The sequence below is a fragment of the Otolemur garnettii genome, unplaced genomic scaffold (assembly GCF_000181295.1).
Source record: "Otolemur garnettii isolate 467f Iridium unplaced genomic scaffold, OtoGar3 scaffold00095, whole genome shotgun sequence".
Classification (NCBI taxonomy): Eukaryota; Metazoa; Chordata; class Mammalia; order Primates; family Galagidae; genus Otolemur; species Otolemur garnettii.
The window spans coordinates 4,173,163-4,187,841 of NW_003852490.1; the positions used below are offsets into that span (position 1 = coordinate 4,173,163).

At 36.8% G+C, this 14,679-nt stretch overlaps 1 protein-coding gene across 1 annotated transcript in view; it reads left to right on the forward strand.

Annotated features, from left to right (window-relative positions):
• The window catches only part of HEATR5B (HEAT repeat containing 5B), a 94,833-nt gene extending 80,162 nt beyond the window's left edge, over window positions 1-14,671 (forward strand). Inside the window, exons 30-33 of the mRNA XM_023516670.1 lie at window positions 238-462; window positions 7,914-8,065; window positions 10,137-10,350; window positions 14,230-14,671. Of these exons, the coding sequence (XP_023372438.1) occupies window positions 238-462; window positions 7,914-8,065; window positions 10,137-10,350; window positions 14,230-14,534 (896 nt within the window). The 3' untranslated portion in view covers window positions 14,535-14,671. The remainder of the gene's footprint in view (window positions 1-237; window positions 463-7,913; window positions 8,066-10,136; window positions 10,351-14,229) is intronic.
• The last annotated feature ends 8 nt before the right edge of the window (window positions 14,672-14,679 follow it).

Below are 14,679 nucleotides of genomic sequence, written 5' to 3' on the forward strand. Positions count from 1 at the left end.
CCTACTCACTGAGTTACAGGCACCAAGCCAATACCAATTCTGTTTTATCGGAAATAATCTGGCACTTTCGTAAGCCTTGAGTTATAATAATAGTAATGCAGGGAATTTTGTATAAAAGCAAGGCAAAGAAACAATACTAAACCACAATCAACTGCAAAAAGATATATAAGCAGTGGAAACCACTATAACATGGGAACTGAAATAATTATGAGGTATTCTTATTTGTTTTTATTTCAGGATGTATGACAATCCTTCCCACAATTCTTTTCTTAATTGCAAGAATATTGAAAGACACAGCAATCAAGTCTGCAGACAATCAGGTTCCTCCACCAGTCAGTGCAGCTCTTCAAGGGATTAAAAGTATTGTGACACTTTCAATGGCCAAAACTGAGGAAACTCAAAAACAGTGGACAGCACTAATTCGCAGCACTCTTGCATGTATCCTGGAATATTCTCAACCAGGTAAACAATCAGAGTTTAAAAATGTTTAATCTCACTAGGTGCCTGTAGCTCAACGGCTACATACACCGGAGCTGGTGGGTTGGAACCCAGCTGGGCCTGCCAAACAACAATGACAACTATAAAAAAAAAAAAAATCGCGGCATTGTGTCAGGCACCTGTAGTCCCAGCTACTTGGAAGACTGAGGCAAGAGAATCACTTAAGTCCAGGAGTGTGAAGTTGCTGTGAGCTGTGATGTGACAGCACTCTACAGAGGGCAGCAAAGCAAGATTCTGTCTCAAAAAAAAAAAAAAGTTGGCTCAGCACCTGTGGCTCAAGTGGCTAAGGCACCAGCCACATACACGCAAGGTGGTGGGTTCGAATCCAGCCTGGGCCAGTCAAAACAACAATGATGGCTGCAACTAAAAAATAGCCGGGCATTGTGGCAGGTGCCTGTGATCCCAGCTACTTGGGAGACTGAGGCAAGAGACTCACTTGAGCCCAGGAATTGGAGGTTGCTGTGAGCTATGATGTCACAGCACTCTACGCAGGGGGATAGCTTGAGGCTCTGTCTCCAAAAAAAAAAGTTTACTCTATTAGGAAATATGTTTCCTCTGTAATTAATTAGGTGAAAAGCTTGTCAGAAAACTGGTGCATAATACTGAATCAACTCAGAGAGGTGTTTTAGTAACATCTTTCAGGTGTGAAATGTAATAATACTGCTTTCTGAATTGTTGATGCTAAATGACCTTGTCTTAGTACTTACATACTTGTTGGGAGGTTTAAAAAAAAAAAAGAATTATATGGCCAGAATTGACATGTGTGAATCTATTTATGTTTGCTTCAAGTTGTTTTTTACATTTAAAGTAATAAAGTAGGAAAGAAAATTGAAGCATCTCTCCCTACCCCAACATACTCCCAAATGGAGTCACAATGTTGATATTAAGGTATTTTATTCTCAAAATATCTATATAAATAGGTATATTTTCTATATTAACATATGTCAGTTATATTAATAATTATGTGTTAATTTGTGTATGCATATAGAGTGAGATAACTATAAGCAACATAAAGTATTTGTATTTTAAAATTTATATAAGTTAATATCTCAATTAACCTTTGTTCTCTTACTCAGCAGTAAATTATTTTTAGATCTATTAATGTATATCATTCCCCTGTCAAGGATGTTTTTGCTTTTTCTAATTTTAATTTTATTAGACATTGCAAAATTGTCCTCCACCAATTGACTGTGCTCTCAGCAGCATATTATAATCTGCTTCTCCATATACCCACCAATATTGGCAGATGTTTAAATTTTGCTACATGATAGGTAAAATGTACCATCTTAGTGTCTTAATTTGCATGTTTCATTTTCCTACTAAGTATAAGCATTTTCTATGTTTGTGTTTAATTTAGGGGGAAATACTGACATTTTTATCTCTTTCTTCTGTTTGACTTTTTATTTCAAGTTTTATTTCTATTGTAAAAGAAAACGTGAACTGAAAACAGGCTCAGTGCCCCTAGCACAGTGCTTATGATGCCAGCCACATACACCAAGGCTGGTGGGTTTAAAACTGGCCCGGGCCAGCTAAACAATGACAACTGAGGCAAGAGAATCACTTAAGCCCAAGAGTTTGAGGTTGCTGTGAGCTGTGATGCCAGAGCACTCTAACGAGGGTGACATAGTGAGACTCTGTCTCAAAAAAAACAAAAACAAAAACAAAAACTGAAAACAAAGAATAGTAAGACAGACTTGTCATTTTTCCCATTAAAAATGTCCACAATTTCTAAAACTATAGACTGGGCCAGAGAATCAGTGGATGGGACCATGGAACAAAACAGAACAGATTGCTTTGAAACAGCCATTTATTAAATCTACATGAGAATGTAACACATAATTAAGGCACAGTCATTATCCTTCAAACGGTTTGTGTCAGTTAGCTATCTGAGAAATAAATTGCAATTAAGTCCTCCCCTTATATCATGAATCACAAAAAATACCAGATAAATTTAAAGGATGATGTAAAATTTAAAAAATTGGAAAACAAAATATAGGGGAATCTTTTATGTCAGAATGGCAAAAATAAGTCAATGAACAATATCTCAAAAATATCAATGTATTGGTCTGTGCAGAAATTAACTTCTACCCACCCAAACATCTTACATTAAATGATAGCTGAAAAAAGACAGCTGACAAAAATATTTATGTCATGATGCTGCCATTGCTGTACAAAGAGGTCCTAGAAGAAATTCACTTAACTGCCACTAGATGAAGGAAAGAATACAGGTTAATAAAAAAGGAAATAAAAATGGCCACCAAGCATATAAAAAAATGAGCCATATTAGTAAGTAAAGAAATGTAAACATAAACAGTAATATAAATTTTTAGTTGCAAAAATGATTTTTTTAAGTGACTATGTACAGCTGGAATTGGTACTGGGAGAACAACATTTTTTATTATTTTTCAGGAGAACAACATTTTAATGCTTTACTAAAGATATTTTAAAATGGTTTAAACTTTTAGGGAATCCTGTAGGATGTACAAAGAGCCTTTAAGATTGCATAGTCTTTGGCCTTACTGATCAAAAAATATGGTCAAGGTTATTTATCACCTATTACATCTATTTTACAATAATGAAAATGTGAGAAAAATATAACTTTCCAGCAGTGGGAAAAATTATAAAATACATAATAGTATATTCATTAGGATTATATATCTATTAAATATGTTTATAAGCAACTATGCAAAGACTAACCCAAACCAAAAGAATTTAAACCAAAACCTAGAAATTAAACCTAAATTATTAAAGGTCATAGAGTTACAAGTTTTATTTTCTCTCTCATAATACACTTTACATTTTAAACGATGAACATGTATTACTTTTTTTGTTTTAGAGATGTGGTCTTGCACTGTCATGCATGCTGGAATGCAAAGGCATGATCATAGTTCACTGCAGGCTCGACTTCTCCCACCTCAGCCTTCTGAGTAGAAGGGATTACAGGTGTGAAGCACCACACTCAACTAATTTTTTAAATTTCATTAGAGACAGAGTCTCCTTATGTTGCCTAGGCTGGTCTTGAACTCCTGGCCTCAAGCAATCCTCCTGCTTCAGGCCCCCGAGTAGCTGGGATTACAGGTGTGAGTCACAGTGCTTGTCTAAAAACATGTATTATTTTTATATGATTAAAAAAATATTTGTAAGGGAAAAAAATTGTGTTTTTTTTTTTCTGAGACATAGTCTCACTATATCACCCTGGGTAGAGTGCTGTGATGTCACAGCTCACAGCAACCTCAAATTCATAACCTTAAGCGATTCTCTTGCCTTTCAGCCTCCCATGTAGCTGGAACTACAGGCACCTGCCACAACCAATGCCTGGCTGTTTTTTGTTGCAGTTGTCATTGTTGTTTAGCTGGCCAGGGCTGGGTTTGAACCTGCCATCTTTGGTGTATGTGGCTGGCACCATAACCACTGTGCTATGGGCGCCTGTAAGGAAAAATTTATACAACTCATCTGTTCATTGTGGGAAAATACCCTGAAAACTGTAATTTCATTAATGTTACTAAAACTATGTCAGCTTTATCAAGAGTTAATATTTTGCTTCTTAAGGTAGATTTTAACGAACTGATGAAATATTAAATGCTATATTTATATATGTGTGTATGTGTGCATATAGATAGATGGGAATAATCAGGTGAAGAAATAGTTAAGAATTTATTTAAAAATATAAATACTGCTTTAATTTTTTGTTGGGGAGGATCCAGAGTCAATATTTTTTAAATTGTCAATTATACACTTAAGAGAAAGTTTTGATAATTTATCAAGCTGTTTATTCATATGAGGTGAAATTTAAAGGTCTGATAATAGAATTAACTTACCTAAGATATTCTGTTAAAAGCTGAATTCCCAGGAGACATAGTTATAAAGTAAGGATCAAAGCCACAGATATATTTGTACAGTATTTGTATAATAAAGCAAGCAGATCTCTTGCTTAACAAGAAAAGCTGTTTTTGTTTTGAGATAGTCTGACCTTGTCACCTTTGGTACAGTGCTGTGGCATCATAGTTCCCAGCAACCTCAAATTCTTGGGCTCAAGCAATTCTCTTGTCTCAGCCTCCCCTGTATGCGCTTCCCACAGTGCCTGGCTGTTTTTCTTTAGAGACAGGGTGGGGTGGGCGTGTCTTGCACTTGCTCAGGCTTGTCTCAAACCTGTGAGCTCAGGCAATCCACCCGCCTCAACCTCTCAGAATGCTAGGATTACAGGGATAAGCCACCATGCCTGGCCCAACAAGAAAAGTTTTATAACACAGAATTTCCATTATGGCAATCTTATTTCCTTTTATAAAAGAAGAAATCTTTCCTTAAAAAATATGTGTATGTATGTATGTGACTCCATTCACACACACACGTTAATTACTTTGGATGTAGTAAGTCACTGTTAAGATTGCTACATTGGCTCGGCGCCTGTGGCTCAAGCGGCTAAGGTGCCAGCCACGTACACCTGAGCTGGGGGGTTCCAATCCAGCCCGGCCCGCCAAACAACAATGACGACTGCAACCTAAAAATAGCCGGGCGTTGTGGCAGATGCCTGTAATCCCAGCTACTTGGGAGGTGGAGGCAGGAGACTCACTTGAGCCCAGGAGTTGGAGGTTGCTGTGAGCTGTGATGCCATGGTACTCTACTCAGGGTAACAGCTTGAGGCTCTGTCTCAAAAAAGATTGCTACATCATTTTTTTTTTTCATTTTTAGAACTTTTGATTTTGAAATAAATTTCAAACTTTTAAAGAAAATTTCAAGAGGCTGGGTCATGCCTGTCATCCTTGCTTCAGGAGGCCGAGGCAAAGGACTAACCTGAACAACATAGCAAGACCCTATCTCTAGAAAAAATAGAAAAATTAGCTGGATGTGGTGGCATACGCTACTAGTCCCAGTTGCTTGGGAGGCTGAGGCAGGAGGATCATTTGAGCCCCGGAATTTGAGATTGCAGTGAGCTGTGATCACACTACTACACTCCAGCCTGGGCAACAGAGTGAGGCAGTTTTTTAAAAAAATTTTTAGACTAGCATAGTAAGTTCCATCATATCCTCTCCTACATTTACTAGTTGTTAACAGTTTGCCACACAAGGGTTTTTATTCTCTCTATAATCATTATTATCTTATTAATTTTATTGAACAATTTGAGAATAGGTTGAAGTCCTCATGACTCTTTACTCCTAAATATTTCATGACAAGGACATCCCATCAAATTTAGGCCAGTTAACATTGATACAATGCTATTATTGCTTATATGCAAATTTTACCAGTCCTGCTAATAATGACTTTCATACAGCTCTTTTGTTATATTGAGTCATCATAGTGCGTTAGTCTCCTTTAATCTGGGACAGTTGCTCAGCTTTTATCTTTCATGAGATTAATGTTTTGAAGAGCACAGCTATGTATTATGTAGAATGCTTCTCCATTTAGAATTGGCTGATTTTTTTTCCTCAGTAAAAAATGGATTAGATTCCATTTCTGCATTTTTGGCAGGGATACTGTAAGTAGTGTCTCTTTCTCAGCGTATCATATAAGGAGACATACAATATTTTCTTGCCTGATTATTGGGAATCTTTACCTTAATAACTTTATTAAGATGATACCTGCCATATTTCTCTGCTATAAAATTGCCATTTTTCTGTTTTATAATTAATAAGTAATCTGTGGGGAGATGCTGTAAGACTATCTCAGTTGTCTCTTCCCCGTCAAACTTTCACATAATGGTTTTAGCATCTATTGTACCTGAATCATTTATGGTTTCAAAATGATAATTTTCTAATCCATATTTTGTATTCCTTTTACATTATTAGCTGGCATTCTACTGAAAGGAAGCGCTTTCTGTTTGCCTTTTATTATATATTTATTTATTACTATGAGTACAGATTCACGGTTCTTTTCTTAATCCAGTGTTTCTATTACTGTTTTACTATTTTCACATGTCCACATTATTTCTTGAGCACTTCCTTACTTTCTGGCACCAAGATGTAACAGACTCATCTTGTATTTTACCTGTTTCTGTTCTAGAATCAGTCCTTTCTCTAAAAAGGCTTTGGGGGTGGGAGTAGAGATTGGGTCTCACTGTGTTGCCCAGGTTTGTCTTGAATCTTGGCCTCCTCAAGTCCTGGCATTTTAGATGTGAGCTACCATGACCAGCCTAGAGGTCTAATCTTCTCAAAATCACAATTTAAAAATAAAATAATTTTCTGACAAAAAAATTGCTTATAATATCACAAACTCTGAATAAGAGATAGTTCTTATTCCATCTAGAGTAACATTCCTGCTGTGGAGTTCACAAGTTTTTAATATTTGTGACTCAGATTTTTATAACTTGGTTAAATTCTTCTAATTTTTTCTTAACCTTCTTTCCTTTATGTTATAGGACTTTATCTAGACTATTGTTCTCAGCTCATTCCACAAGTATTTTATGAAAGCTGATACCCTCATTATGAGAGAATGTTAGAATATCAAATATATATGTTCTTAATCCTAAAAAAATACTGGTTATAGGCAGCGCCTGTGGCTCAAAGGAGTAGGACGCCGGACCCATATGCTGGACCTGGAGGGTTCAAATCCAGCCCTGGCCAAAAACTGCAAAAAAAAAAAAAAAATACTGGTTATCATTGGATATTTATAATTGCCAAGTTAGCCCAAATTCACACAGAAAGTGTTGATAAATTCAGTTGTTGAAGAAATGGTAATTATAATATAGTTTGGATCTCTAATTTAATATGTTCTTCATTAGAATAAATGTTCATATTTCTAACTGCATATTTTATTTCTATTCAGTTAAAGTTGAATATATTCCGGGACAAATGCTTGTAATAGCAAGAAATTTCTTAAAATTATAACAATGATATTTTCAGGACATTATGCAATTTTGGTTTTTTTATGGTTGTGTGGAATTTACAGGTTTTCATATTTATAAGTTGAAAAGTGATATCACCAAGAAAGTCTATTCTGGGTTTTTTTTTTTTTTTTCAGTTTTTGGCCACAGCTGGGTTTGAACCCACCACCCGCAGTATATGGGGCTGGCGCCCTACTCCTTTGAGCCATAGGCACCACCCTGTGGGTTTTTCAGTTAAACAGAATATCTTATAATCATTTAACTTTATATATTTAGTCATGGTGGCTCATGCCTATAATCCTAGTACTGTGGGAGGCCAAGGAGGAAAGATTGGTTGAGCTTGTGTGTTCAAGACCAGCCTGAATAAGATCAAGAGCCCATCTCTACTAAAAATAGAAAAATTAGCTGGGCATTGTGGTGGGTGCCTATAATCCCAGCTATTCAGGAGGCTGAGGCAAGAGGATTACTTGAACCCAGGAGTTTGAGGTTGCTATGAACTGGCTCTGCTATAAATGTAGAGGACGGAGAGAGAGTTGTTTAAAATTGAGATTCCAAAATATTTTAGAAACCACCCATTGCTTTTATTTTTAATTTTCAGAAGACTCTGTGCCTACACCTGATGAAGTAAGCATGCTAACAGCAATTGCGCTCTTTCTATGGTCTGCTAGTAGTGAAATAATAGGAGTCCAGTCATTACAGAACGGCTGCATGAACAGATTTAAAAATGCATTAAATTCATGTGACCCATGGGTAAGTTACACTTAAAACAATTATAAACATAGAGATAAACATTCTACTTTGCCAAGAAAGTTTCAAATTGGAAAAATTACTGGGTGTAAGCACAAGGAGAGAGACCTGTATATGGTTTATTCACATATGCAGAAATTCTCCAGTGTCTGAAATACTTGATCAACCCTGAGACATATTGGTAGAGACTTTACAGAAATCCATGATTATGTTTTCCAATGTGTATTTAAATAACAGTAAGGACATTAAAGATAGGTTTGCATGATTATATGTTTTAATGAACCTATTAGAAACTAGTTTGTCCGGAAAATAAGTTTTATTTTATGATGTCAAAGTCTAATATTTCTCAAAACTGCTGAACATCAGGGAAGAAAAGCAGTCTAGAAGCATTCTTGGGCTTTACCACTATTTTCCTGAATTACACACAGTCTCCAAATTTGTGGCTCAGGAATCTGTAGATTTAAAATGTTCCCCGAGTATTTTTTTTTTAATTGTTTCAGGTTAATTGAGGGTACAAAAAACTAGGTTACAATGTTTACATTTGTTAATGTAACAAATTGTGTCCTGCCCCTAAGAGGTGTGCCATACACCCTAACATTGTGCCCACTAAGTGGGAGCACGCCTATCCCCCTCTGCTCTCCCTGCTCCCTCATTTCCCCACCCTTTGCCTTGAATTGATTGGAGTTTTTCCTCTTATGTGCGTGTATTAGATCATCCACTGGCTTCAGATTAGAATTGAGTACATTGGATTCTTGCTTCTCCATTCTTGTGATACTTTACTAGGAAGAATGCGTTCCAGCTCCATCCAGGTTAATACAAAAGATGTAAAGTCTCTATCTTTCTATAGCTGAATAGTATTCCATGGTATACATATACCACAGCTTGTTAATCCATTCCTGGGTTGGTGGAATTTAGGCTGTTTCTACATTTTGGCGATTGTCAATTGAGCTGCGATAAATAGTCTAGTGCAAGTGTCTTTATGATAAAATGATTTTTTTTCTTCTGGGGATGCCTAGTAGTGGGATTATGGAGTCAAATGGGAAGTCTAACTTGGTTCTTTGCGGATTCTCCATACTTCTTTCCAAAGAGGCTGTATTAGTTTGCAGTCCCATGTTCCCCAGTGTTTTTGATGTCCAGTGAGGTTTGGCCCCCTGTGTTCTACCAGAGCACTTAGTTTTACTCCACTCTTTGTCCCATGTGTTGATGGGGCTTGTGTCTCTCCCTTCTTCCCTCTCTTTTTGAATTATTAATATGAAGTCTGTCTAATCTAAAGTGGAGTATGTGATACTTTACATTCTAGGCCTGACAGAAAATCAGGCCTAGATGGGTTTTAGGTATCTAGGAAATATATTTTTACAGCTTTATTTCAGATCATTCAAATATTAGCCTTCCTTTCGAAATACATTAGAGTAAAATGGGAAGAACAATTGTATTTTAAAGGAAGAATTAAAAACAAATTGGAATTACTGTTTTCTAGCTTTTCACACTCTAGACATATTAAAAATTATATATGTTTGGTGATTTAGTAATAATCAGAAGGAATGTTTTTATTTCATTTCAATTAGTTTTATGTAGTTAGCTTATTGAAAATTTTATTATTCTACTCCATTTCTCTGAGTAGAAATGTCATCTCCATTTTCATCCTGCAGTATCACTGCTTTTCAGTATATAAGATGTAGCATAATGGCTTGATGCCCATAGCTCAGTGGTTAGGACACAAGCCACAGAACCTGGCCCAGGCCTGCTAAACAACAATGACAACTACAGCCAAAAAATAGCCAGACATTGTGGCAGGTGCCTGTAGTCCCAGATATTTGGGAGGCCGAGGCAAGAGAATAGCTTAAGCCCAGGAGTTTGAGGTTGCCGTGAGCTGTGACACCATAGCACTGTACTGAGGGTGACCAAGAGTTTGAGGTTCCTGTGAGCTGTGATGCCGCAGCACTCTACCAAGGGCAACATAATGAGACTCTGTCTTAAAAATAAATAAATAAATAAATAAATAAAATGCAATGTGATTATAAAGCAAATAAGAATTATCAAACATATTTATTGATAAAGTGATCTTCTTATCTAGGTTCAAGCCAAATGTTACCAGCTTCTCCTGTCAGTCTTCCAACATTCCAATCGTGCCCTTTCTACTCCTTATATCCATTCATTAGCTCCAATAGTGGTTGAAAAGCTAAAAGCAGTTGAAAGAAACAGACCAGCCAATAACACAGAACTTTTAGCTGTTCAAGAAGGAATCAAAGTTCTTGAAACATTGGTTGCGCTTGGTGAAGAACAAAACAGTAAGTATGTTCATATAAAAGCTATTAGTCTAGGCTTGGTACCGGTAGCACAGTAGTTACAGCACTAGCCACATACACCAAGGCTGCTAGGTTCAAACCTGGCTGGGCTAGCTAAGGCAACAGTGACAACTGCAACAAAAAGAATAGCTGGGCATTGTAGCAGGCCTCTGTGGTCCCAGCCACTAGGGAGGCTGAGACAAGAGAATTGCATAAGCCCAAGAGTTTGAGATTGCTGTGAGCTATGATGCCACAGCACTCTACTAAGGGCGACATAGTAAGACTCTGTCTCAAAAAGAAAAGCTATTAGTTTAAAATGAAGATCTGTATTGTATTTAAATCTTATTGATATTTACACACAGACCTTTGTAACAGTGTTTACTAAGGAGTGGTTACTATGTAAAAGCATAATATATTTGCTCATGTTACTAACATAATGTTTTTTTTTCATTGTTTTGTTTTTTCTTGAGACAGTCTCACTCCATCCTTGCCCTTGGTAGAGTGCTGTGATGTCATAGTTCCCAGCAACTTAAAACTCTTGGGCTCAAGTGATCCTCTCCCCTCAGCCTCCAAAGTAGCTAGGACTACAGATACCCACAATGCCTAGCTGTTTTTAGAGATGGGGTCTCACTCCTGCCCAGGCTGATCTTGAACTCCTGAGCTTCAGGCAGTCCACCTTCCTTGGCCTCTTAGAGTGCTAGGAGTAGAAAAGTGAACCCATGTCAGTCCTTTGTTTTTCTTTTTGTCTGTTGTGTTTTTTGAGAGAGGTTCTCACTCTTTTACCCAGGCTAGAGTGCAATAGTATCATCACAGGTCTCTGTAATCTCAAACTCTGAGACTCAAATGATACTCCTCCTTCAACCTCCTAAATAGCTGGGACTAAAGGCATACCTCTATTCCTGGCTAAATTTTAGTTTTTAGTAGAGACAGGGTCTTGCTCTTACTCAGTTTGGTCTTAAACTCCTGACCTTAAGTGATCCTCCTGCTTTAGCCTCCTAAAGTGCTAGAATGACAAGTGTGAGCCACCATGGTCAACATATTGTTTTTGAATTGATTTATATTTATTTTTTATGAGCAGGAAGTTGAATTGAATTACTGATAATGTACTTACATGTCCTTTAAGAACTAAGAGAAATATGGATGTTTAATAGGTTTGTTAAATAACATAGTTTAATCTTTATAATAGAGGTATAAAAGCTTTATAATAGGCTGAGCATCATGGCTCATGCCTATAATCCTAGCACTTTTGGAGGCCGAGGCAGTAGGATTGCTTGAGGTCAGGAGTTTGAGACCAGCCTGAGCAAGAACGAGTCTCCATCTCTACAAAAGAATAGAAAAATTATCCAGTGTGGTGTGGTATGCTACAGTCCCAGCTGCTCGGGAGGCTGAGGCTGGAGAATTGCTTGAGCCCAGGTGTTCAAGGTTGCAGTGAGCTATGATGCTGCTGCAGCACTCTAGCACCAAGTGACAGAGTGAGACCTTGTTTCAAGAAAAAAAAGCTATGGCAAATTAACAAGATTAGGAATAGTACCAAACATCATTATTAAAATACCTCAAATTTTTATATTTTAAAATTGTTATTTTTATTTAGTGAAGAACTACCACACACATTCATTTAAGCTAAGACTTACACAGCTTAATATATACTTTTCATTCCCTGAATGCTGAAGTCTTGATTTCATCACTTATATTTATCTTTAAAAATATGATTTTTAGTCAGGTGCAGTGGCTTATGCCTGTGATCTTAGTACTCTGGGAGGCCAAGGTGGGAGGATTACTTGAGCTCAGGAGTTTGAGACTAGGATTACTCAAGCCCAAGAGTTTGAGGTTGCTGTGAGCTCTGATGCCACAGCACTCTATCCAGGGTGACAGAGTAAGATTCTGTCTCAAAAGAAAAAAAACAAACCCAAAATCTTATTTTTTAACCTGCTATTGAAAACCTATTCTGCTTGAAGCTTATTTGATAGTTCTGTATTTTTACTATAAAAGTCAGTTATTATTCTGTAATACCATTTTCATTGTGTGTGAGATAAATTCAACTAAAGTAGGTTGGAGGATTTACCTGGGACTTTTAAAATATTTGCCTGTTACTTTTTTCTCCTGAAAATTTAATATTTAACAAATTGAATTATTTGTGGGTGGTTTCTATAGGAGAGAGAGTGTGTGTGTGTGTGTGTATTTTTTTTTAATTCAAAAAACAGCTATTGAATGTCTACTATGTACATGGTAGTGGTCCAGTAATTGAGGATATAGCATGAAATAAAACACAGAAAGGTCCCTGTTTCCAGACATTCTGGTAGGAAAACACTGACAATAACACCCACACCACATAGACAAACATATTTGTTTTATGAAGAGATACCATATAGATGTGTCTGTATACAATTTTATGTAGTAATAAAAATGGATGTAACTACAGCTATATTAGAAGTAGATATATTAGTAAGAGGCAGAAATTGATAGGTGGTATGGAGGGAAAATATAGCAGGGAAAGAGGATGAGAAGTAAGGTGCAGTGTGATTCTTGAAAGGCTCCGCTGATTGTCCGTGGTGACATCAGAGTTATGTCACACATTTTGTATCAGACGCTTCCCGCTCTCTCACTGCCTTGGCTTTAGTCCTGTCATCATCCTACATAAATTAACTTAAAGGTGTAAAAAGCCTTATTTTCAATGTGATGATACACAATTACATATAAAGGTTAATTGTTGAGGAAAATATTGTCTTTAGGGTGGCACCCATGGCTCAGTGGGTAGGGCGCCGGCCCCATATACCGAGGGTAATGGGTTCAAACCCGGCCCCAGCCAAACTGCAACAAAAAAATAGCCGGGTGTTGTGGCGGGCGCCTGTAGTCCCAGCTACTTGGGAGGCTGAGGCAAGAGAATCGCCTAAACCCAGGAGTTGGAGGTTGCTGTGAGCTATGTGACACCACAGCACTCTACTGTGGGTGATAAAGTGAAACTCCGTCTCTACCAAAAAAAAAAAAAAAGAAAAGAAAAGAAAATATTGTCTTTAGTGAAATTTATGTGCTGGGATGGAGTTGTTACTATGAAAAGACAGACTACCAAAGGGAGATTCAGCCTCCATAAAATGTTTTTAAGGACTTGGAATTTATATCAGCCAGACATGGGCTCTCGTTTTTGAAGCCGAAGGGTTATGTAATTGTATTATTTTTGAAGAATTTTCCCTCACCATGGATTTTGGGGGATAATGAAATGTGACAAGAGCTGTTTTGTATTTCTATTTAGAAAAGAAATGCCAAGTTATAGTTGATGATGGTACATGTATGCTATCCTGGTTTCTGTTCTCTACTTCAATCTCCTGATTCTAGCATGTCCTTAAAAATTTCATAATCTTCCTCTCAAAATACATGCTACTAGATGGCAATTGTAAAACATTTTTTTTCCTTTCTAAATTAGCTAGTATTTTTAAAATAAAACAAATGAATGCATCTTAAGCCTAATTTTCAACCCTAACATAACGAGGGCATTTAGTAGGTATTTAATATTAATTTTGAGTTATTGATTTCTAAATCTTAAGTCGTCAGGCAGCCTATTGATATTGTCAGGGAAAAAATAGGTCAGAATTCAGCATCTGTCATGAAAAATTCAATTGGAAAGCAAGCAGATTTTAAGTTGTAAAGTAACCAGAATAATGGAAAGTGTCTGTTTTGAGGTATATATATTAGGAATAAATATATTTGCGTATATTATGAGTGTACATGTTTACTTACATTTTCTACTAATTCAGCCTTCTGTAGGAATTGCAAAGTATTTAAAGTTTACTTATATTGTCTACTAGTTCTGCCTTCTGTAGGAATTGCGTAGTATTATAGCCTTCAGGTTCATGATCATTCTCCATATTTTATCTTTGCTATTTACAGGAGTCCAGTTACTTGCTCTTCTAGTTCCCACTTTGATCTCTTACCTGCTGGATGAAAATTCTTTTGCCTCAGCAAATGCAGCTTCCAGAGATCTTCATGAGTTTGCACTCCAGAATTTAATGCATATTGGACCTTTATATCCACATGCTTTCAAGACAGTAATGGGGGCTGCTCCGGAGTTGAAAATACGCCTAGAAACTGCTGTTCGAGCAAGCCAGGCTAGCAAAGCTAAGGCAGCTGCCAGGCAGCCAGCCCCAGCCATACATTCTGCACCAACAATTAAGCTAAAAACAAGTTTTTTTTAAGTTTTTCTCCCATTCATTTTTATTTATGTTGTCAACTAGCCCCTAATTAGTGATAGCCACGGTATCATTCCAGAATATGAGCCCTGTTTTATTTGTATATTGGTGTTGTGCTTCCAAATAGTTTAAGGGAAATAATGTTCACACC